Below are 17443 nucleotides of genomic sequence, written 5' to 3' on the forward strand. Positions count from 1 at the left end.
CCCATGACGCACGCGCACACAGCGGTACATCCTTTAGTGTGGTCCGTCTGAAAGTGAAAGATATTATGGAGTTCCGTGATGAACACACACATGTTGTGGAGACACGAAAGGTCTGAAAAGCTTGTTAGAGAGTTCCTCGGCGCTCGGCCAGTACTCAGGTAAATGTCATTCTTGGCAAACAACAACCAAATGCTATTTAGGAAATAGTTCATACCAGCGATGGAGTAAACCGATCACCCGGCCCTTTTCCATTAAGTTACCTGCTACAGTTAGACGCACGGGGTTAGCTTCATGTTCTTCTTGCTAACAAACAACACTAGCGTTGTTGACGTATCAGGGAAAAAACACACTTTAGGAACATAATGATATAATTCATCATGACAGCAGCATAAGAGCATAACGTGCCGTGGTGGTCAAGTGTAGATATCCCCAAGACCCAATCGATCCTTGGGTAAGATATCCGTATGGTAATAATAATAGTAGCCTTTCTTCTTTTTTAGCTAACATTAGCTTGGTTTAGATTAAGAACGTTAGTTACACTGTTAGGATATCACAAAGCTTTTCTTACGATGTTTGCGTGTAATACTACTACTACTACTACTACTACTACTACTACTAATAATACATAATTAATTGGATGTTCTTAGTTAATTCTTTTTGATAATTGGTGGTCCATTAATACATTAAGTTGTCAGCTTGGTCACTGCATTCAAGGTTATGGATACTTTTAACTAACCATAGTTATCTCACCAATATAGCTACCATTCTAGTTCTAGGTAGAGAGCCCTACTACCCAGGGATGTACTGTGGGTGTAGAATAGATATTATATATCTATAGAATAATTCTATAGGCCTTCATTGCATTTAATACATATGTCAGGCATTAGGTTGCTTGTGTCAGATATTCTCATAATGCATTTCAGAACCAAGATGATTAGGAATTGGGGTGTAATTGGAGGCATCGCTGCAGCCATGGCAGCTGGAGTGTATGTCCTATGGGGCCCAATTACAGAGCGCAAGAAACGAAAGACAGGTAACTGTTCCAACAAAAGAATATTACCACATATGGATTGTGTGCATTATATTTGTCTTGGTTTTAGCACTAGTTTTAAAATACCTATTTTCCATAGGTACGGTTCCAGGCCTGTTGAACTTGGGAAACACCTGCTTCATGAATTCTTTGCTTCAGGGTCTGGCGGCCTGTCCCTCCTTTATCAGATGGCTCGAGAGGTTTTCAGGTATGTCTGAAGGCCAACCAGACAAAGACAATCAGCTGTCCAGGACTCTACTCCAACTCCTCAAAGGTAATAATGAGAATAGCGCCTTTCGTGAACCCAAGGACACTTTTTGTCAAAAACAACCAACAAACAACCAAACAAAACAATTATTCGCCATAAGCCTGAGAGAATAGGTGTATTTTCCAGGCAGCCTTAACAGAGTCCAGTATATATAAATTGAATCTGTAATTTCCCCACTGTTAATGTTCACAGTAGTAAAATCCGCAGTGTATGTATTAATTTGTAACTCAAGAGTTAAGTTAACATTCAGGATTTTACAGTGTAAGTACATTTCACAGCCTTGTCCAATAATGACTCTGGGGAGGAAGACGTGCTGGATGCAGGATCCTTACTGGATGTCCTCAGACTGTACAGGTGGCAGATTAGTTCATTTGAGGAGCAGGTAGGTCAACAATAGCGGAGAATGGAATCTTATATTAATTATTTATAAACTGGTCCTATGTTTTGTTTTATAAATTGTATATTTTTGTTTGCCCTGCTGTAGGATGCCCATGAACTTTTTCATGTCATTACATCCTCTTTAGAGGAGGAGCAAGATCGGCAACCCAAAGTAACTCACCTGTTTGACGTGCAGTCCCTTGAGGCAAGTTGCTTTTCGATGTGCCAATCCTTTCCTAGCACTACTGTAACATCCTCATTTGTACACACTTTTAGTTACAAATGGATAAATAACATTGAGGATTTTACAGTGTGGTCTGTCCTGTGTCCATACAGTATCCTTCCAATCTCATTTAGTAATTGTTTTTATGAACACACACATATGGGCAGAGAAAGAAAGAAAAAACTGCAGTTACATTTTGGACCTAAAAAACTTGCTATCAACTTTGAAAGACTGAAATAATTCTTTTTTTTTTGTATTTGTTTGTGTTTCCAAAAAAGGAAAATACAAGTTAAGTTCCAACTAACCAACTCACCAATATGGATACATCCGTCCTAAAGTTGGAGGGTTTCCAAACCTGACACTATTTTCATCCATTTATTCTCTTTTCTTTAAACACCAGAGGCTTCCTGAACAAGAGAATACTTTACATTGCAGAATTCAAGGTAAGGAGGCATTGAACTAATGTTGCTAAAGAAAATAAATTCAGACAAAACTAGAAAAAGTGCCCTTCACCAGGAGGATAGGACTGTGTGAGATGTTTGGCAAAATGTTTAGGATTAATATAAACATGTTTTTGAGGCATTTTGTTCCAAAAATGTGTTTTGCAAAAATCAACCTGTTGGTGGCGCTATAACAGGCCAATGTGAAAAGGGTGGGATATATTCCTCAGCCTAGTAAGAAAATGTGTGAAAGATTTCACGTAAATTGCATGCTGCGTTCATGATTTGAGGCTTTTGTTCAAAACGGGGCAATCTTGCAAACTGTGAAAGCTAATTATAGCCAATTAGGATGGAATATGAAATATCGGACAGATCCGACTTGAGCACATGACCATAGAGATAGTGTGTAACGATTTGTGAGATTTTTGGACAGAATCTGGAGGAGTAATATAAAAAAATGTGTTTTACAAAAGTCGGCCTCCTGGTGGCGCTATAAAAGGCAGATGCGGAAAATGCAGGTCAACGGTTTGTCCTTGGCCTCTAGGGAGTGTGCATGCAACGTTTCACGCAGATCAGTGCAGTTTTAGGTAAAAAATGTGAAAAGCTGCCTCATGGTGGCGCTATAACAGGCCGTTTCTGGAAAATGTGGGGCAGAGGTTCATCGTTGGCATCCAGGGAGTGTGTGTGCAAAGTTTGGCATGGACCGGGTTAACGGTGCCGGAGATTAGCTGGTAACAGACGGACGGAAGGGCGGACGGACACACACACACACACGGAGTGCAAAACATACTCTCTCCCCATGCCTTCGGCCTGGTGGAGACAATAAAGAAACCTAGTATGTTATATATTCATTTTTATTACCCTTCTAGCCCCTCTTCATCCATTACCAAGTCCATGGAAGTTTCAGCACCCCTTTCATGGGCGTTTAACAAGCAATAAGACCTGCAAGCACTGTGAACAACAAGTAAGTTACAGTAGTTTTAGTTTAAGCAGATATTAATGATATCTGTCCTGCTGTTGGTAGATTGATTCTGTTTGCCTGAAATTTTTACAGAGTCCAGTGCGATATGACTCATTTGAGAGCCTCTCCCTGACTATTCCATTACCTAAGTGGGTAAGTAATAAGTGCTGAATCCTGAACACAGATGTAGAAATAAATCATTATGACATTAATTATGGTGTAGCAAGGTTGTTACATATTGTAATATGAACAATATAAATTCTGTTTTAGTAGTTTGTGTATTATAGTGTGATGGATTTGTCTATTTAGGGTCAGCCCGTCTCCCTAGATCAGTGTCTTCAACATTTCATCTCCTCAGAAACCATTAAAGAGGTGGAGTGTGAAAACTGCACCAAGGTACAGTTCATGTTTTATCAGTTTGTCTGCCTTGCCTTTGTTTTTATGCAGTGAGATTGACCTTCAGTCCTTTAGTTGAGTGTTTATATTAATTATTCCTCAGCTTCAGCAAGGGTCCTTAGTGAATGGGCAGATTCTGGAAAGCAAGAGGACAACATTTATCAAACAACTTAAACTGGGAAAGGTAATTATCAATCATACATGTAGTAGTCATTAATGAGTTATCTCAGCCGTAAGGCTAAAATCTACACACCAAGCTGACCATAGGTGTCGAATTATATGCTAAACCCAAATCAAGCACCCAGATTATTTCTGCACATGCAGTATGTGACAGTGATGTTTGGTGTAATGTTTGGTTCCCTCTCCCAGCTCCCCCAGTGCCTCTGTATCCACCTTCAGAGACTGACGTGGTCCAGTGAAGGAACTCCCATCAAAAGACAAGAGCATGTGCAGTTCACAGAGTTCCTGTCCATGGACCGCTACAAACACCGTGCTACCATTCATAGAATCCAGCAGATCAACTGTTCCTCCAAGCCAATAAATTCGGAGAACACAAAGGAGGACATATCCACGCCTAGACTCAATGGCACTGGTACAATATGCTGAAAACGGTCTACCCAAGTACCAAGCATATTGTTCTTAACAGTTATTGTACCTACATTGTATTCTCTAAGTAGTCCAATACGTTCCGTTTTCAGATGCTGAGTACCATAACAACAACAAGCCATTGTCAAATGGAACTTGCTCGTCTGTCTTTCTCCAATCTCCTGGTTTGAGTCCACAGCTCAACCTTACATTTGACTACAGGTAAACAGTGCACCGTACCAATATCAATTCATGCAGAGTGCTAATGGACTTCGGTACAATGTGTTCTGTTGTGTTTTTCTTCCCAGCTCCCCAGAGTACCTGTTCCAGCTTATGGCGGTGCTGGTCCATCATGGGGACATGCACTCAGGACACTTTGTCACATACCGACGCAGCCCTTCCTGTCCTCGCAGCTCCACACCCTTTGGCTCCCAGTGGCTTTGGGTATCAGATGCATTGGTGCGCAAAGCCAGCTTACAGGAGGTGTTGTCTTCCAATGCTTACCTGCTCTTTTATGAGAGAGTCCGCAGCCAAACTGAGAGGTCACAGAGTAGCCACTAGCCAGAGGATTTGTAACCTGGACAGACTGGTACCAATCACTTGCTACAGCAATGGACACAATTTTCATTGTGAATGAGATAAGTAAGGAAGTATATTGTCATACTGGAGATGCAGCATTACAGCAAGACATAAACAACCAGTTACAACTTTACAGTTGTGAATGAAAGCATGCTTCTCCTTTTGCAGAGAAGTATGGTATGCATGGAAGGCACTTGGCCAAATATTTGGAACCTGTTCTTTTGTAGATCGTTTAATAATTTTCTCTTTCACCCAAGTGTAACAGTTTCTACCATTTCAGAAAGAAAGGTTAATTTATGAATTCTCTACATGGAGGGAGTTGATATAAGCTATAAAGAGGTAAACAAAAGATTTCTGTAACTCTAATTTGCCTCGTCATTCCCAAAGTATGGTATGTGTACATTATATTTACAATGACACAATTATTGTTCATAAGCTGCTGAATTTAATATTTTTCTATGTTTCAAATAAATCGTCATACTGTAAAACGTTTGTCTAGATGCAAGTAGAGGTCAGGTCATAGTGCCATCTCACCCATAATACGGTACTGGTTTAAGATCAATATGATTTACACTTGTGTGAAATACTGCCATTTCAACCCTTTTAACTTAAATTTCAAATTAGGATATGGCCTGACTGGTACTCCAGTTGTTTGTTGATCAATTTGCACTAATGTATATTTATCATAAGATTGTATTTGTGTGTAGGTGATTTCAAATTTCAGTTATAAAAAATAAAAATGAAAGTAACTTGTACAGCTCAATATTTTTAATCAGGGCCACAACAACTGCATTTGACATGAACCTGTATTGCATACTCTGAAAAGAAAGCTAATGCCTCAAATCAATCATCTAAAATCAGTGGTTACTTTTGAATGGTTGCCTCACTTCTTGCTGTCCATGAGGATACGTCTAAAGGTGAGGTTGATGCGTGGCATAAGAACCTTTTTACGTGCAGGTAAGCTGTGGTACCAGTGTGTGTTGGTTGGTGTATTCATGAGGAGCAGGCTTCCATGAGCAAGCTTCAGCTTCACTGGTTCAATATTACGAGAACTATATTTTCCTCGTGTGTCCCTGTGTCTGAAGATAAAGTCCCGTGCTGCCCCTAGGGAGACTGAGGCGATGGGGCTGACAGGATCCAACTCCCTTTCATCATCACGGTGTTCCCCCATGTGATCCTGCCCATCTTTATACCTGACAAAGAGCAGATCAGGTTAACCACATTAAGCCTTATACCAAAAAAAAGTCAAATATATCTACAAGCTTGTAGATATATTTTCTAAAAGGTTTGAAAATGCCTCAAACACTATAAAACCTGGCATGGGATGCCAGGTTTTATAGTGTGGTTAAAGAGACTATTAGCTCTGTTTGAAAAGTTACTCAAAAACAGTACTACATTACAGATTACTAGTTACTTTTTTAAAGTAATATTACTTAAGTTTACATATTACTCCCTGTACTTCATGCGGAAAGGCCTGCCTTTCCGCATCCAATAAGTCACAAGTACAGACAAGTGCGCACCGGATCAGCAGCCTGCAAAGCAACTCCATCCCAACCATTATTATAAATAAACACTAGCCCACACGAACACCAAGGCTTGTGAAAATGGTAACGAGTTACTTTTGGAAAATAGTAACTAATATTACTCAAAATGTGTAAGTAATTGGTAATTACTTACTAATTACTAATTGGTAATTACTTACTGGAAAAGGGTAATATTACTTTAAGTAATAAGTTACTTTAGTTATGTCTAAAAGCGCCAGATTTTGTACAGATGTAGCCCAGCCATGTTCTAATGATTTAGCTAGGGCGCCCGAACCGGCGACCTTCAGGGTCAAATCCATATGGCCAACATTAACAACCTACTGTATATAAGGCAAAAACTTTCTACATTTTATTGTGCATGTGATGTGTCAAACTAATTCATGATTCTGAATTCATTCCAAGCATTATTGGGCTAAAAACGGCATCACAAATGTGCCCAAATGTGATGAGGTCATCACAGTGCCTATGGCCGAATTTAGAATTTAGAGTGTTTTTTGTGACAAACTAATGCTTGGAATGGATTCAGATTTCAGAATCATAAAAAAATAGTTTGACATGCTACTTAAAGCATAATGAAAATTAGAAAATGTTGCCTTATATAGGTTGTTAATGGTGGCCATATGGATTTGGCCGCTGTGGCGACCCCGAAGGTCACCGGCTTGGGGGCCCTAGCTAAATCATTAGACTTTAGAGCATGCCCTGGGGCCTGGGCTACATCTGTGCAACATTTGGCGCTTTTAGACAAATTAGCATGAAATATCATTCCTCACCTGTTAACCAAAACAAAATTGAATGTATGTCCTGTTGTTTTGGATACAGCATCCAGAATATATTCCAATGTAGGAGTCCATCTACGGGCTAAATGTTTCACCCCAGAATAAGTGTAAATTAGTCCTTCATCCCCATATGTTGCCTGTTTTCTCGGAACATTGTAGACCTTTCCAAACACTTGCACCTTTGCCTCATCTCCTGAAACAAAAACAACAATTAAACCATTAGATAAAACTTTTTTCATTATGTGGGAATGTGGGACGTGTGTGTTGATAGGTTGATATAGGCCATATACCTGTTAAGTACACCACTTCCTCCTCCAGTTTCTTAAATAGGTGGTCTGCTTCCTCCTTAGGGAAGAGTAAAGCATAATCACAGTCTAGTCCTTCTGCTTCTACTTTATGCCAGGGAACAGGATGAGAGAACTCTGCAAAGTCTGCATCTTCATCTGCTTCTTCCTCCTTTATCCCCTCATTATCATTGCCTGGATCTAGTTTCACCTTCTTGCTTGCTCTCAGGACATCTTCAGCAGCCCCATCATTATAAGAACGCTTTTGTCCCCGAATTACAAACCTATCCATCACGAACTATGCTATAATAATAATATATTTAATTAGAAGAAGACGTCCGAGCTGGCCCAGTTGCACTCAGGTTGGAACTCAACTGCTGCACATAAATACACTGTTTTTATGTTCCTGAACTTCCTGAACGCCACTCAACGAATTTCCATACGCGTTGACGTCATGTTGTCTTGGCGCGGATCACGACTTTCACAGTGGTGCACTGCATGCTGGTCACAACAGAACCACCTGCTTGGATAGCTAGTGGGCTAATGACTAATTAAAGTAGTTAACCATAGCTTTTTCAAATTATAGTAAAACTTAACAACATGATTGGACAGAAAACTATTAATTCGTTCTTTTCACCAGTCTCGAAAAAGAGAGTTTCAAAGGTCCTGGATGAAAACGAAGGGGGTACCAAAGACGAACAGGTCAGTAAACTGACGACTGACGTTACGGTCAACTAGTAGATTGGTTGCAAGTTTACCAGTATTTTCCAACGCAGATAGTTTGATTATATTTATACTCCAAGGTTGGATAACACACTTACATTATTTAATTTTAATGTTGGAGAAATTATAGTTGTGATGATGCGGCGTAACGTAAAGCAGAATGTGTTCACAAGCGGCGACACGTTGGCCCAATCCCAATCCACTCCCTTGCTGACTCAATGAGCCCTCACTGACTTAGCTGCGCGTTCATGTGAAGTCTGCGAGGGCTTGAGGGATGTCCCATTTGAAATCGGTAAGTCAGTGAGGGCTCAGCCCCGCCCCTTTATGTGCCCTTTGCCAAAGTCAGCATCGATGCTGACTTTAGCTGACTTTGGCAAATAAATTACCCACAGTTCATAGCGTTACCAGGGGAATGAGGGGGATCCTCCAAACGTCAATCATTTAAGTATGCAAATTAGTTATTTACCGCGGTTAGAATGTCAACAAACACAATAGTGCTTTCTCACTGTTCTCAAAGGGAGACGGAATGGAAGGATAGGCTATATATTTAATAACAATAATAATAATAAGGGAAACATGATGAGAAATGACTAATGAGCAAAGTAAAATAATATGGAAATGCAATTTATGATGAATATTATTATATATGAATATTACAACCCCTATCACACAGGAAAGTGTATTTATGAAACTAATAATAAAACGACATAAATAGACATGATAGACATGTCATGCATGTAGGCACTGGCTGTGAATAAGGACAGGTTTTATAAAGTGATGCAAAGTGTCATGAATGGCGGACTCATCTTCAAAGTGCTGTCCCATTCCTTTCACAACAATTTGGAGCCCTTGCAGCCTCTCACCCTCAAGCACTTATACAGCTGATGTCACTAAAGTCAATGAGGGTTCAGGGCTCAGGGCTTGAGGGAGGCAATTGGGATTGGGCCGTTGTCTAGTGCTGCACTAGTCTACATTCACATTACGAAAATGTTTGTGCAGCGCAGATCTCGACTAAAAACGTTATTACCATTTGCAAACGTCATGCCAACTGTTGTTTATTTTGCTCAATATACTAAGATTGGACGGAAGAAGTTGAAGTCCTCAGCTACTGAGCCTGATCTTGGGTCAACCGCTGCCTCCTCGTCTCTAACTCAAGAACAACTGGACAAAATCGCCCAAAACAAAAGGGCAGCTCTTGACAGACTCTCCGCCACTCGAACGCCTGAAGGATTTGGGAAAAGCTGGTCAAAGGCACTGTCCACAGAGTTTGAAAAGCCATATTTTAAACAAGTGAGAGAGACCAGCACTACATCACCACATTTGTACAAAGTGTGTTGTTTACTTGTATTTTTTAGTTTCCATATTTATGTCCCTTTCACAGTTGATGTCATTTGTTTCTGAAGAAAGGAAACGCCACACCATCTACCCACCTGCCCAACATGTGTTTACATGGACACAGATGTGTGACATCCAAGATGTAAGTTTAATAGTACTGTATTGTATTGTGATTGAGTCTTGCTAGTAGAAACTTAAGTTGCTACGACAAGTAGGTGGAAAGCCTGGTGACGTGAACTGACAAGGTCTGACACACGGGTGCATTATTAGCCGCAATTTACAACTCTAGAATTTTTTAATAATGGGATGAATCTAGAGTTGCAATACCCTCCATTGACTCCCCATTCATCCAATTTGCTTTTGCGATCTGCTTGTATTAAACAACGTTAAACTCACCAACATTGCAGCTCTAGGCTCTGAATTATCCTCTTTCAATCTGCCAAGAGTTTGTTTCATAAAATTCTGTGCCGGTGATTCTTTTTCTAAGTGTTGGAATTTGGAAGCCCTCGATGTTGATGTCACTGAACAGCCCTGCGTTCATTTGCACATAATGCAGGAGGCAGCAGCGCGACCGGTTAATTAAAACGAGTGCTTCCGAACTCCAACACTTAGAAAAAGACTGACCTGCAGAGAATTTCTTGACAGAAAGTAGCTCATAACATGTCTACGGTGGATTTTTATGAAACAAATGCTTGGCAGATTGAAAGAGGATAATTCAAGCTTGGCCTAGAGCTGCAATGTTGGTGAGTTTAACGTCATTTAATCCAAGCAGATCACAAAAGCAAATTGGAAGAATGGGCAGTCAATGGAGGAGGGTATTGCAACTCTAGATTCAACCCCTTATAAAAAAAATCTAGAGTTGCAAATTGCGGCTGGTACATTATATGACACCTTCCTTGGAATAAATTTCATTTATTGCACGAAAGGAACTCCCTTACTTGTACCTTCCACCACCATACCCTAGCCCCTTTTAGGACCCTCGGTTACCTTTTCTGTTTGGACGGCGGTACCCCTTCCCAGTTATTCTATGGTTATTCCACTCATTATATTGCCATGGCTGCCTTTTAACCAAAATCAATGCTTGCCTTAAATATTCAGGTCAAAGTAGTGATTCTTGGCCAAGATCCATATCATGGCCCCAACCAAGCCCATGGTTTATGCTTCAGTGTGCAACAACCAGTTCGACCTCCACCTAGGTAAGCGGGAACTCAGGGAAGTACCATTTCTGATTCTATATTGTGGATTTAATAAACACCATGTCTAAGTGCTTCCACATCTAAAGCCCAGTCCACAACAATGATTCAGCCAGTCCTAAACACTGCTTAACCACCAGTCGCGTGATTTCTTTCTACGTACGCTTTAAGACATAGACCCGCCCTTGGTGACGCCCCGCGCGGCCCGCCTGCCTCTCTTATTGGCTAGCTATGCTGCTGCTGTCAGAACTCAGAAGAAGAGTAGAGGAAGTAGGGAGATGCTTAGCGATAATAATATTAAAACGTTAGCGATTTAGCGATAATAATATTATTATATATAAAGGTAAGCCTTGTAACTGTAATTGTCTCGTGAACACTTATTTTTGTTGTAGTTTGCACAGAACGAAAAGCGATTTAGCGATAATAATATTAAAACGCCAACATTAACTGTCGCCGCATGACATAATCATGACATGATTCATGACGGTGAACTATGGCTTACGTTTACGTCCTGTGTGCATGTGTAGGCAAGATTTTCTGTAGTGTGTGTGTTGCTGCAGAAGCTTTGATTGCACTGCTTTTCTTGAGAGGGCGGGTCTATGTCTTAAAGCGTACGTAGAAAGAAATCACGCCCACCAGTCCCTCCCCAACTCGTCCTTGTCCAATAGGCACGTTAGCAGCGAGGTTTGTCTCTCCATAGAGACACACAGGGACTAAAAATGTCACGCCCCCAAATGAGACAGCGGTCCCACTTCAGGTCCGTTAGAACGGTGTACTGCAGCTGTCAATGCAATCCCTATGAGAGGCATCATAAAATACCCTAATTTCACTGGTTCATTACTGAGGCTGTAGCGATTTTTTTTGTGTGTTCTAAAAAAGTATCCCATATGTTTGATTTGTCCTTTTCAATGTCACTTACCTGCCATCTCAATATACAACCCATAACGTACTATAATATACTCCATCAGTGTCAAAAGTGCTAGCATTGTAAAAGTGGTTGCACGGTATATACGTCACGGTCGCATCCCTTGAGGTTTTCAATACCCAGATATATTTGTTGTGTTTTATATGCTTTTTGATTGATTGAAGTATTTATTAACAGTTTGCAGAATTACAGTACATTTCAAGCACAACTCAATACAAACTGTCAACTGTGAGTAGTGGACGACCCAATAAAGCATTACACTTGTTTACAAGAGGGTCCACCTTGTTCAATTCATCATAACATTTAGAGACGCACAAATACTTATATATATATATATATAGCCAAAAACAGGAAATCATCATAGAGGGTAATAAGGGGGAAAAAACATACTGCGAGGGGAAAAAAGTGGTGGGCAGGGGATTCAGATTTTACGGGGGCCAGTTTCGAATTGCAACCCTTTGAGAGCGGTTTTAAAGGAGTCAAGTGATTCGCATGTCTTAATGACTGTTGGTAGGGCGTTCCACATTTTGGTGGCATAGGAGCGAAATTAATTTAGTCCTTTGTTTGTGCCGAATCTGGGTTGCACATGGTTTGAACTCCCTATGTATTTGTGGAAAATTATCCAAACAGCATCTTGCAAGACTAATTATTAATACTTATCTGGAGAATTCACTAGGTAGTTGAAAATGTCAGGATATGTCACTCTAGCTGGGCTATTTTCCCAACTATTCAGCCAAGTTAATTATACAAGTTGACAACGGTAAAACACACCGTCGGAGCTCGGCGGTAGGTAGAACATATATAAGCCCATGACGTACATGTTCAAAATATAGACATGAATGAATGAACAAAGTCAGTCAGGATCGGGATTTATTGAGAATTCCACTCGGCGCTCGTAGCCTCGTAAAGGCAGCGACGTCCCTTAAAAGCGACAGGTTCTCTGTCTGCCGTCTCCCTTCTGCTCTGTTAACATTATGGGTAACTCATTCAAGTGGTAAATTAAATGTGAAATACATCCTCTATCAAGAAAACAACAATATACGTTGACAAAGACACTTCATAGATTTGGAAACACATTCAAATCAATATAGTCTTCAGTTAATTTCGTATTTTAAAAGTAGGCTAACTACAGTTGAATTTCTATGGGCTGGCCTGCAGTACACCGTTCTAACGGACCAGAAGTGGGGCTGCCGTCTCATTTGGGAGCGTGAAATTTGTAGTCCCTGTGTGTCTCTATAGAGATGCATTTTAAATGACAGGATTTCTCCATATAAATAATGGATCATTTCAGTAGCAAGAGAATCAAAATGTCTTCTAAATCTAGTCTACCAGGCCTGCAGTAAGCTATGCACTGGACAAATTTGCATGACATTATTTAAATAAACTAGAAATATGAGGAAATGACAGAGGGAGAAATCAACTTTTAACGACTACCCGACAGAAGTTTTCATGTTGCACGGTAAGACTACGGTCATTAGTATAATTGCCATCACCTGGGTGGGTAACTTTCCCGACGTGAAGACGTGTATATGTTCAACAACACAGCCATGCAAAATAACATTGACACCTATGAGGTGGCGAAAGCTTGACCTGCATAGCAACAGTTGCTAAACTATTTGGATTGGCATTGGACAATCGCTTTTTGGGGTGGGGTTTAGCAATGGGCTAATTGTTGTTCAGTCACTTTTGTTTTAGCTGTGTATACCATGTATGCCAATCGTGAATGTACTTCAATTTGTGTTTATACCAAAAAAACTGGATTCTTGAATGAGTAAATTATGAAAAATGCACTCCAAATTGCCTTTTTTGTTTGCCACCCAGGCGTTTCAGACAAGACAGCTTGTGTTGCCAACTGTAAACTGGTGCATAACTTTTAGAACATCTAAAGATGCTCAGGTATACAGAGGTACCAGCTAGAGATATACATAGTATGTAGAAGACATGACTGAGACAGAGTGGTGGAAATCGAGACAGATATTTATAAGAGGTCTTCCAATAATGTGTTCTCATAGTGTCTGCCTAAAAGTCTGCTCACTTTCTGTCTCAGCTAGTTGGACCCTTTCTTGTCATAATTGTTTACACTGTTTAATATGTATATACTGTTAAGGGTTATCAATTCATCCATCTGAAGTTGGGTGTTCAAGGTTAGGGGCATAACCACATAAGAGTAGATAAGTGATTATTTATTTACTTTTGTAATTTTATATTTATGTTGGAAAATCAAATCAAGTGTATTTGGAATCTACCTTAGAACAGCATGTCTTCCCCAATTTCCAAATTTGGGGAAGGTTTCAGCCCGATTAGCGCCCCATTGACTTTTCCAATATAACATGTGAAAAGAAATATTGAGGTACTACTGTGGCCTACCGGCAGTATGCACAAGACATTTGACAGTAATCTATCACTCAGCTAAGCTAAATCTGGGGAAATTTGATGTAGAAAGGGGGGAAGGACTGGACCAAGTATACACCCCTGGTGGACCCTGGTCAAGTAGGGTTGATTTAATTAATAGCCATAACCTCAGTTCGAGTGAAGTACATTACATGGGCCTTGAGACGGTGAATGTCACAGAGAGGGGGTAATGTGGACACAACTCTTTTACAGAAGGTGACTTGGGATACATTCATTCCCAATGTGTTGGAGATTTGGAGATGCCTATTTCTTATGAAGTACCCCCTGTTGGGATAGATCTGTTACTTGTGCCAGTTGTGGACATCTTACAATAAATGCATAGTGCAGCTATAAATGTTTTTATTTTCCAAAAGAAAGTAATGCTATAATCATTGAATTGATTAAAACATTTTTTTGGCATGTCTTATTATTGTATTTGTATTGTGTGCAGTTTGGTGAACATATACAAAGAACTGGCCTCTGACATCGAAGGATTTCAGCACCCGGGACATGGAGATCTCACTGGATGGGCTAAACAAGGTACCACTTGAAAAGCAGCATGTTGAAGTTCTGTTTTGAATGCCCAGAGAGGTGTGGCTTGTCCAGACCTTTCTGACTGGGATGGCCCTATTGGGGCGCGCCCGTCCACACACAAGCGTGTATGCATGTGACGGAATAGCATTAATTACATTTTTGGCTCCACTAGGCTACTACCCATAATCTGCTTATAACTAACTGTCACTAAGGGATGTAAGGGTCTGTATTAAAGTGTTTTATTTATACATATGTATGCGAAAAAATCGAGGGGCGAGATGGTTTTGGGGCGACCGTACCTGATACCTTTGTAGCACCACCAAGGAACTTATTATCTAGTTTATTTTGTATTCTTATACATGTCCCTTGTCCCTCTACGTTTTGTTAGGTGTGTTGTTGCTCAATGCTGTGTTGACTGTTCGAGCCCAGCAGGCCAACTCCCACAAAGAAAAAGGCTGGGAAACTTTCACCGATGCTGTGGTGCAGTGGCTCAGCACCAATCTGGATGGTGTTGTCTTCATGCTGTGGGGATCATATGCTCAAAAAAAAGGAGCTGCTATCAGTCGAGTAGGTGTAAGATCTATAGACAGTAATTTTATGTTTTGTGTGGATGTGTAGTCGTTGCTGATGACTTATTCATGTCTTGTGTAGAACCGTCACCACGTCCTGCAAGCAGTACATCCGTCTCCTTTGTCTGTTCATCGTGGATTCTTTGGATGCAAGCATTTTTCAAAGGCAAATGAGCTGTTGAAGAAATCTGAAAAGGAACCTATAAACTGGAATGCACTCTAGAATGTCATACTGTACATGGCTGTTTACTGAGACACCACTGAACATGGATATAAATTAACTACATTGACCAGATACATAAGCTTTTCATTTAATTCCTGTTTGACATATTCTCCTAAAGATTTTGTTTTTCCAGTTTGCACTGTTTGGGTTTGTGCACTACACTGATTTTATTTACTTTTTATGAAGTTCTTTTCAGTTGGTTTGGAGTATCTCTACAGTGTTCCATTGTGTTTAATACTGCAGATAGAATACCAGAATGTAAGTTCCAGTGTCTATTCTCTTGTTGTTTTGTCTATTGAAAATGTTTTTGTATGCATTACCCCCCCCCCCCCCCCCCCCCCCCCTTTTTTTAACATAAAGAAGTGAATCCTTTTTTCTTGGTTTGTTTTTCCCCCCCCAACATGCTTAGCTATCAGAATTCTGTTTTGGATTGAAGTTTGATATACAGTTTGATACTGCTAAAGGGATTGAAGAAAGCACTATGACTAGGGTATGTTAAGTTGTTTCCATTATGGTCCTGACTGTACTGAAAAGAGTTTTTGTTATATAACAAAATTATTTAGCCCAAATATTCTGCATTTAGGTCTAAAATTGATCCATGTTAGCCTGAATAGCAGGGTCTTCATTCTTTACGGGGCCTAAACGTCATTAAATGCTGAAATGCGCAGCTAGTAAGTAACTTGTTACTTGACCTATGCAAATGAATCAATGACTGACTGCCAAAGAACTTTTGCGTGTTGGTTGGTCGTGTGTGTGTGTGTGTGTGTCTGTGTGCGTTACCAGATTACTGAATGCACCCAAATGCACCAGAGCCTTAGATGTGTAGACAGTTACGCAAAATGCGTTCACTTCACTTCATGGGGCCAGTCCAATGGCGGCTCTCCTACATAGACTAGACTTCTATTGAGAATAATGGGGACAACCAACTGGGACAAGTCCTGGACCAGAAGCAGGCAGGAAATGCATTGGACTCAGGAAACAGCCCAGCTTTAATGATCTTAACCCCCCTTTATTTTAGATTGTTTTGTGGTAATAGTACAACATAAACATTAAATAGACTTTGGTTGTTACTGTACAATACTTTAAAACAGTTGTCATGTTACACACATGCTTAAAATAGCTCTTATTTGCGCCGCCATCGTTGAAAACTTTATTTCCAACTCCCGCTTGTCTCAGTTCATGCTGCATGAACAGCGCTCGGTTTCCGCCCCCTCAATATCGTAACTCTTCATGCCGGAAGGGTGCGCGCGTGTGTGTGTGGGGCGACGCTTTCGCACTGGATGTGTGTCAATTGAGTTGTCCTGACAACTCACCAAAAGTGGCAAAAAGGGTGAGTTGTCTTGTTACCCTACTCCTTGCTTACAAGTGTTTCACCGGATTTTACTGTTAAATAAATAAATAAATAATTAGCCGTGACTGCGCACGTCTGTAGGAACCGATAGTTAGATCCGAAATTGCATTGGGCCTACTGTAATGGGTGCCACGGAAAGTACAGCCAACTCACCCCGCAATGTCAGAAAGTGAAGACAACTCACCGGGGTGAGTTGTCCGTACTTTCTCGCCCAACTCGCCACAGCGGAAAGTACAGACAACTCACCCCGACATGTCAGAAAGTGAAGACAACTCACTTTAATTCAGGAAGATAAGGTTGAATGAATCTAGATTACAATAATGTTTGTATTTGTAAGGTTTATTAAATGTATGAATTTGACCTTGACATACTTAAAGGGGAATAGCACTCATTTTCGACATTTTACTGTGTCATAAATATATTTACATCTGTAGCCTATATTGTGATTGTGCTATCATGCCTTGACTTAATTATACTTATAATTGTTGTTGTAAAGTTCTGAAAATAGACTACTTCAATATCCAATAGGAACTATGTCACCATTAGTTCAGTAAAGTATATAAAAGAGCTCAAAGGCTACATATTCAGTCAGACAACTCACCCCGAAAGTGAAGACAACTCACCCCGAAAGTGAAGACATCTCACCCCCGAAAGTGAAGACATCTCACCCCTGGTGAGTTGTCCGGACGTTCGGGGTGAGTTGTCCTGACAACTCACCAAAAATGGCAAAAGGGG

General features: G+C 40.4%; 3 protein-coding genes across 6 annotated transcripts; 2 read left to right on the forward strand and 1 right to left on the reverse strand.

Moving 5' to 3' along the window:
• Positions 1–5209, forward strand: usp30 (ubiquitin specific peptidase 30). 3 transcript variants are annotated; one of them, XM_079517090.1, is made up of 13 exons: positions 1–158; positions 924–1033; positions 1131–1304; positions 1577–1680; positions 1783–1881; positions 2300–2342; positions 3209–3303; positions 3394–3453; positions 3610–3696; positions 3800–3880; positions 4066–4288; positions 4374–4503; positions 4590–5209. In XM_079517090.1, the coding sequence occupies exons 1-13, from the start codon at positions 79–81 to the stop codon at positions 4840–4842; spliced, it is 1539 nt and encodes a 512-aa protein (XP_079373216.1). In that variant the 5' UTR covers positions 1–78; the 3' UTR covers positions 4843–5209. The 3 variants fall into 3 exon arrangements, with proteins under 3 accessions (XP_079373216.1, XP_079373217.1, XP_079373218.1); XM_079517091.1 differs by having other exon boundaries at positions 4395–4503; XM_079517092.1 differs by lacking the exon at positions 1–158 and adding an exon at positions 178–451.
• Positions 5162–7806, reverse strand: alkbh2 (alkB homolog 2, alpha-ketoglutarate dependent dioxygenase). Of its 2 annotated transcripts, XM_079517095.1 has the most exons (4): positions 7676–7806; positions 7471–7525; positions 7175–7373; positions 5162–6053 (listed from the first exon to the last, which is right to left on the reverse strand). In XM_079517095.1, exons 1-4 carry the CDS (start codon positions 7754–7756, stop codon positions 5744–5746), a joined length of 645 nt encoding a protein of 214 aa, XP_079373221.1. In that variant the 5' UTR covers positions 7757–7806; the 3' UTR covers positions 5162–5743. The 2 variants fall into 2 exon arrangements, with proteins under 2 accessions (XP_079373221.1, XP_079373220.1); XM_079517094.1 differs by having other exon boundaries at positions 7471–7778.
• Positions 7807–7925: 119 nt separating this feature from the next.
• On the forward strand, positions 7926–16098 carry unga (uracil DNA glycosylase a). The gene is made up of 7 exons (XM_079517093.1): positions 7926–8166; positions 9265–9477; positions 9569–9664; positions 10621–10718; positions 14483–14571; positions 14954–15132; positions 15217–16098. Exons 1-7 carry the CDS (start codon positions 8065–8067, stop codon positions 15355–15357), a joined length of 918 nt encoding a protein of 305 aa, XP_079373219.1. The 5' UTR covers positions 7926–8064; the 3' UTR covers positions 15358–16098.
• The last annotated feature ends 1345 nt before the right edge of the window (positions 16099–17443 follow it).

This window comes from Electrona antarctica, assembly GCF_951216825.1.
Source record: "Electrona antarctica genome assembly, chromosome: 12".
Classification (NCBI taxonomy): Eukaryota; Metazoa; Chordata; class Actinopteri; order Myctophiformes; family Myctophidae; genus Electrona; species Electrona antarctica.

Bases quoted from the DNA above. Each gene is read 5' to 3' on its own strand.
- usp30 (XM_079517090.1), top strand. From the start codon at position 79: ATGAACACACACATGTTGTGGAGACACGAAAGGTCTGAAAAGCTTGTT. The intron at 3,697-3,799 runs GTACAGTTCATG...ATTATTCCTCAG, and splicing joins AGTGTGAAAACTGCACCAAG to CTTCAGCAAGGGTCCTTAGT. The intron at 3,881-4,065 runs GTAATTATCAAT...TCCCTCTCCCAG, and splicing joins AACAACTTAAACTGGGAAAG to CTCCCCCAGTGCCTCTGTAT.
- alkbh2 (XM_079517094.1), bottom strand. From the start codon at position 7,756: ATGGATAGGTTTGTAATTCGGGGACAAAAGCGTTCTTATAATGATGGG. The intron at 7,374-7,470 runs GTATATGGCCTA...TTTTTGTTTCAG, and splicing joins GGAAGTGGTGTACTTAACAG to GAGATGAGGCAAAGGTGCAA. The intron at 6,054-7,174 runs GTGAGGAATGAT...GCTCTTTGTCAG, and splicing joins AATTTTGTTTTGGTTAACAG to GTATAAAGATGGGCAGGATC.
- unga (XM_079517093.1), top strand. From the start codon at position 8,065: ATGATTGGACAGAAAACTATTAATTCGTTCTTTTCACCAGTCTCGAAA. The intron at 8,167-9,264 runs GTCAGTAAACTG...CAATATACTAAG, and splicing joins GGGGTACCAAAGACGAACAG to ATTGGACGGAAGAAGTTGAA. The intron at 10,719-14,482 runs GTAAGCGGGAAC...TATTGTGTGCAG, and splicing joins CCAGTTCGACCTCCACCTAG to TTTGGTGAACATATACAAAG.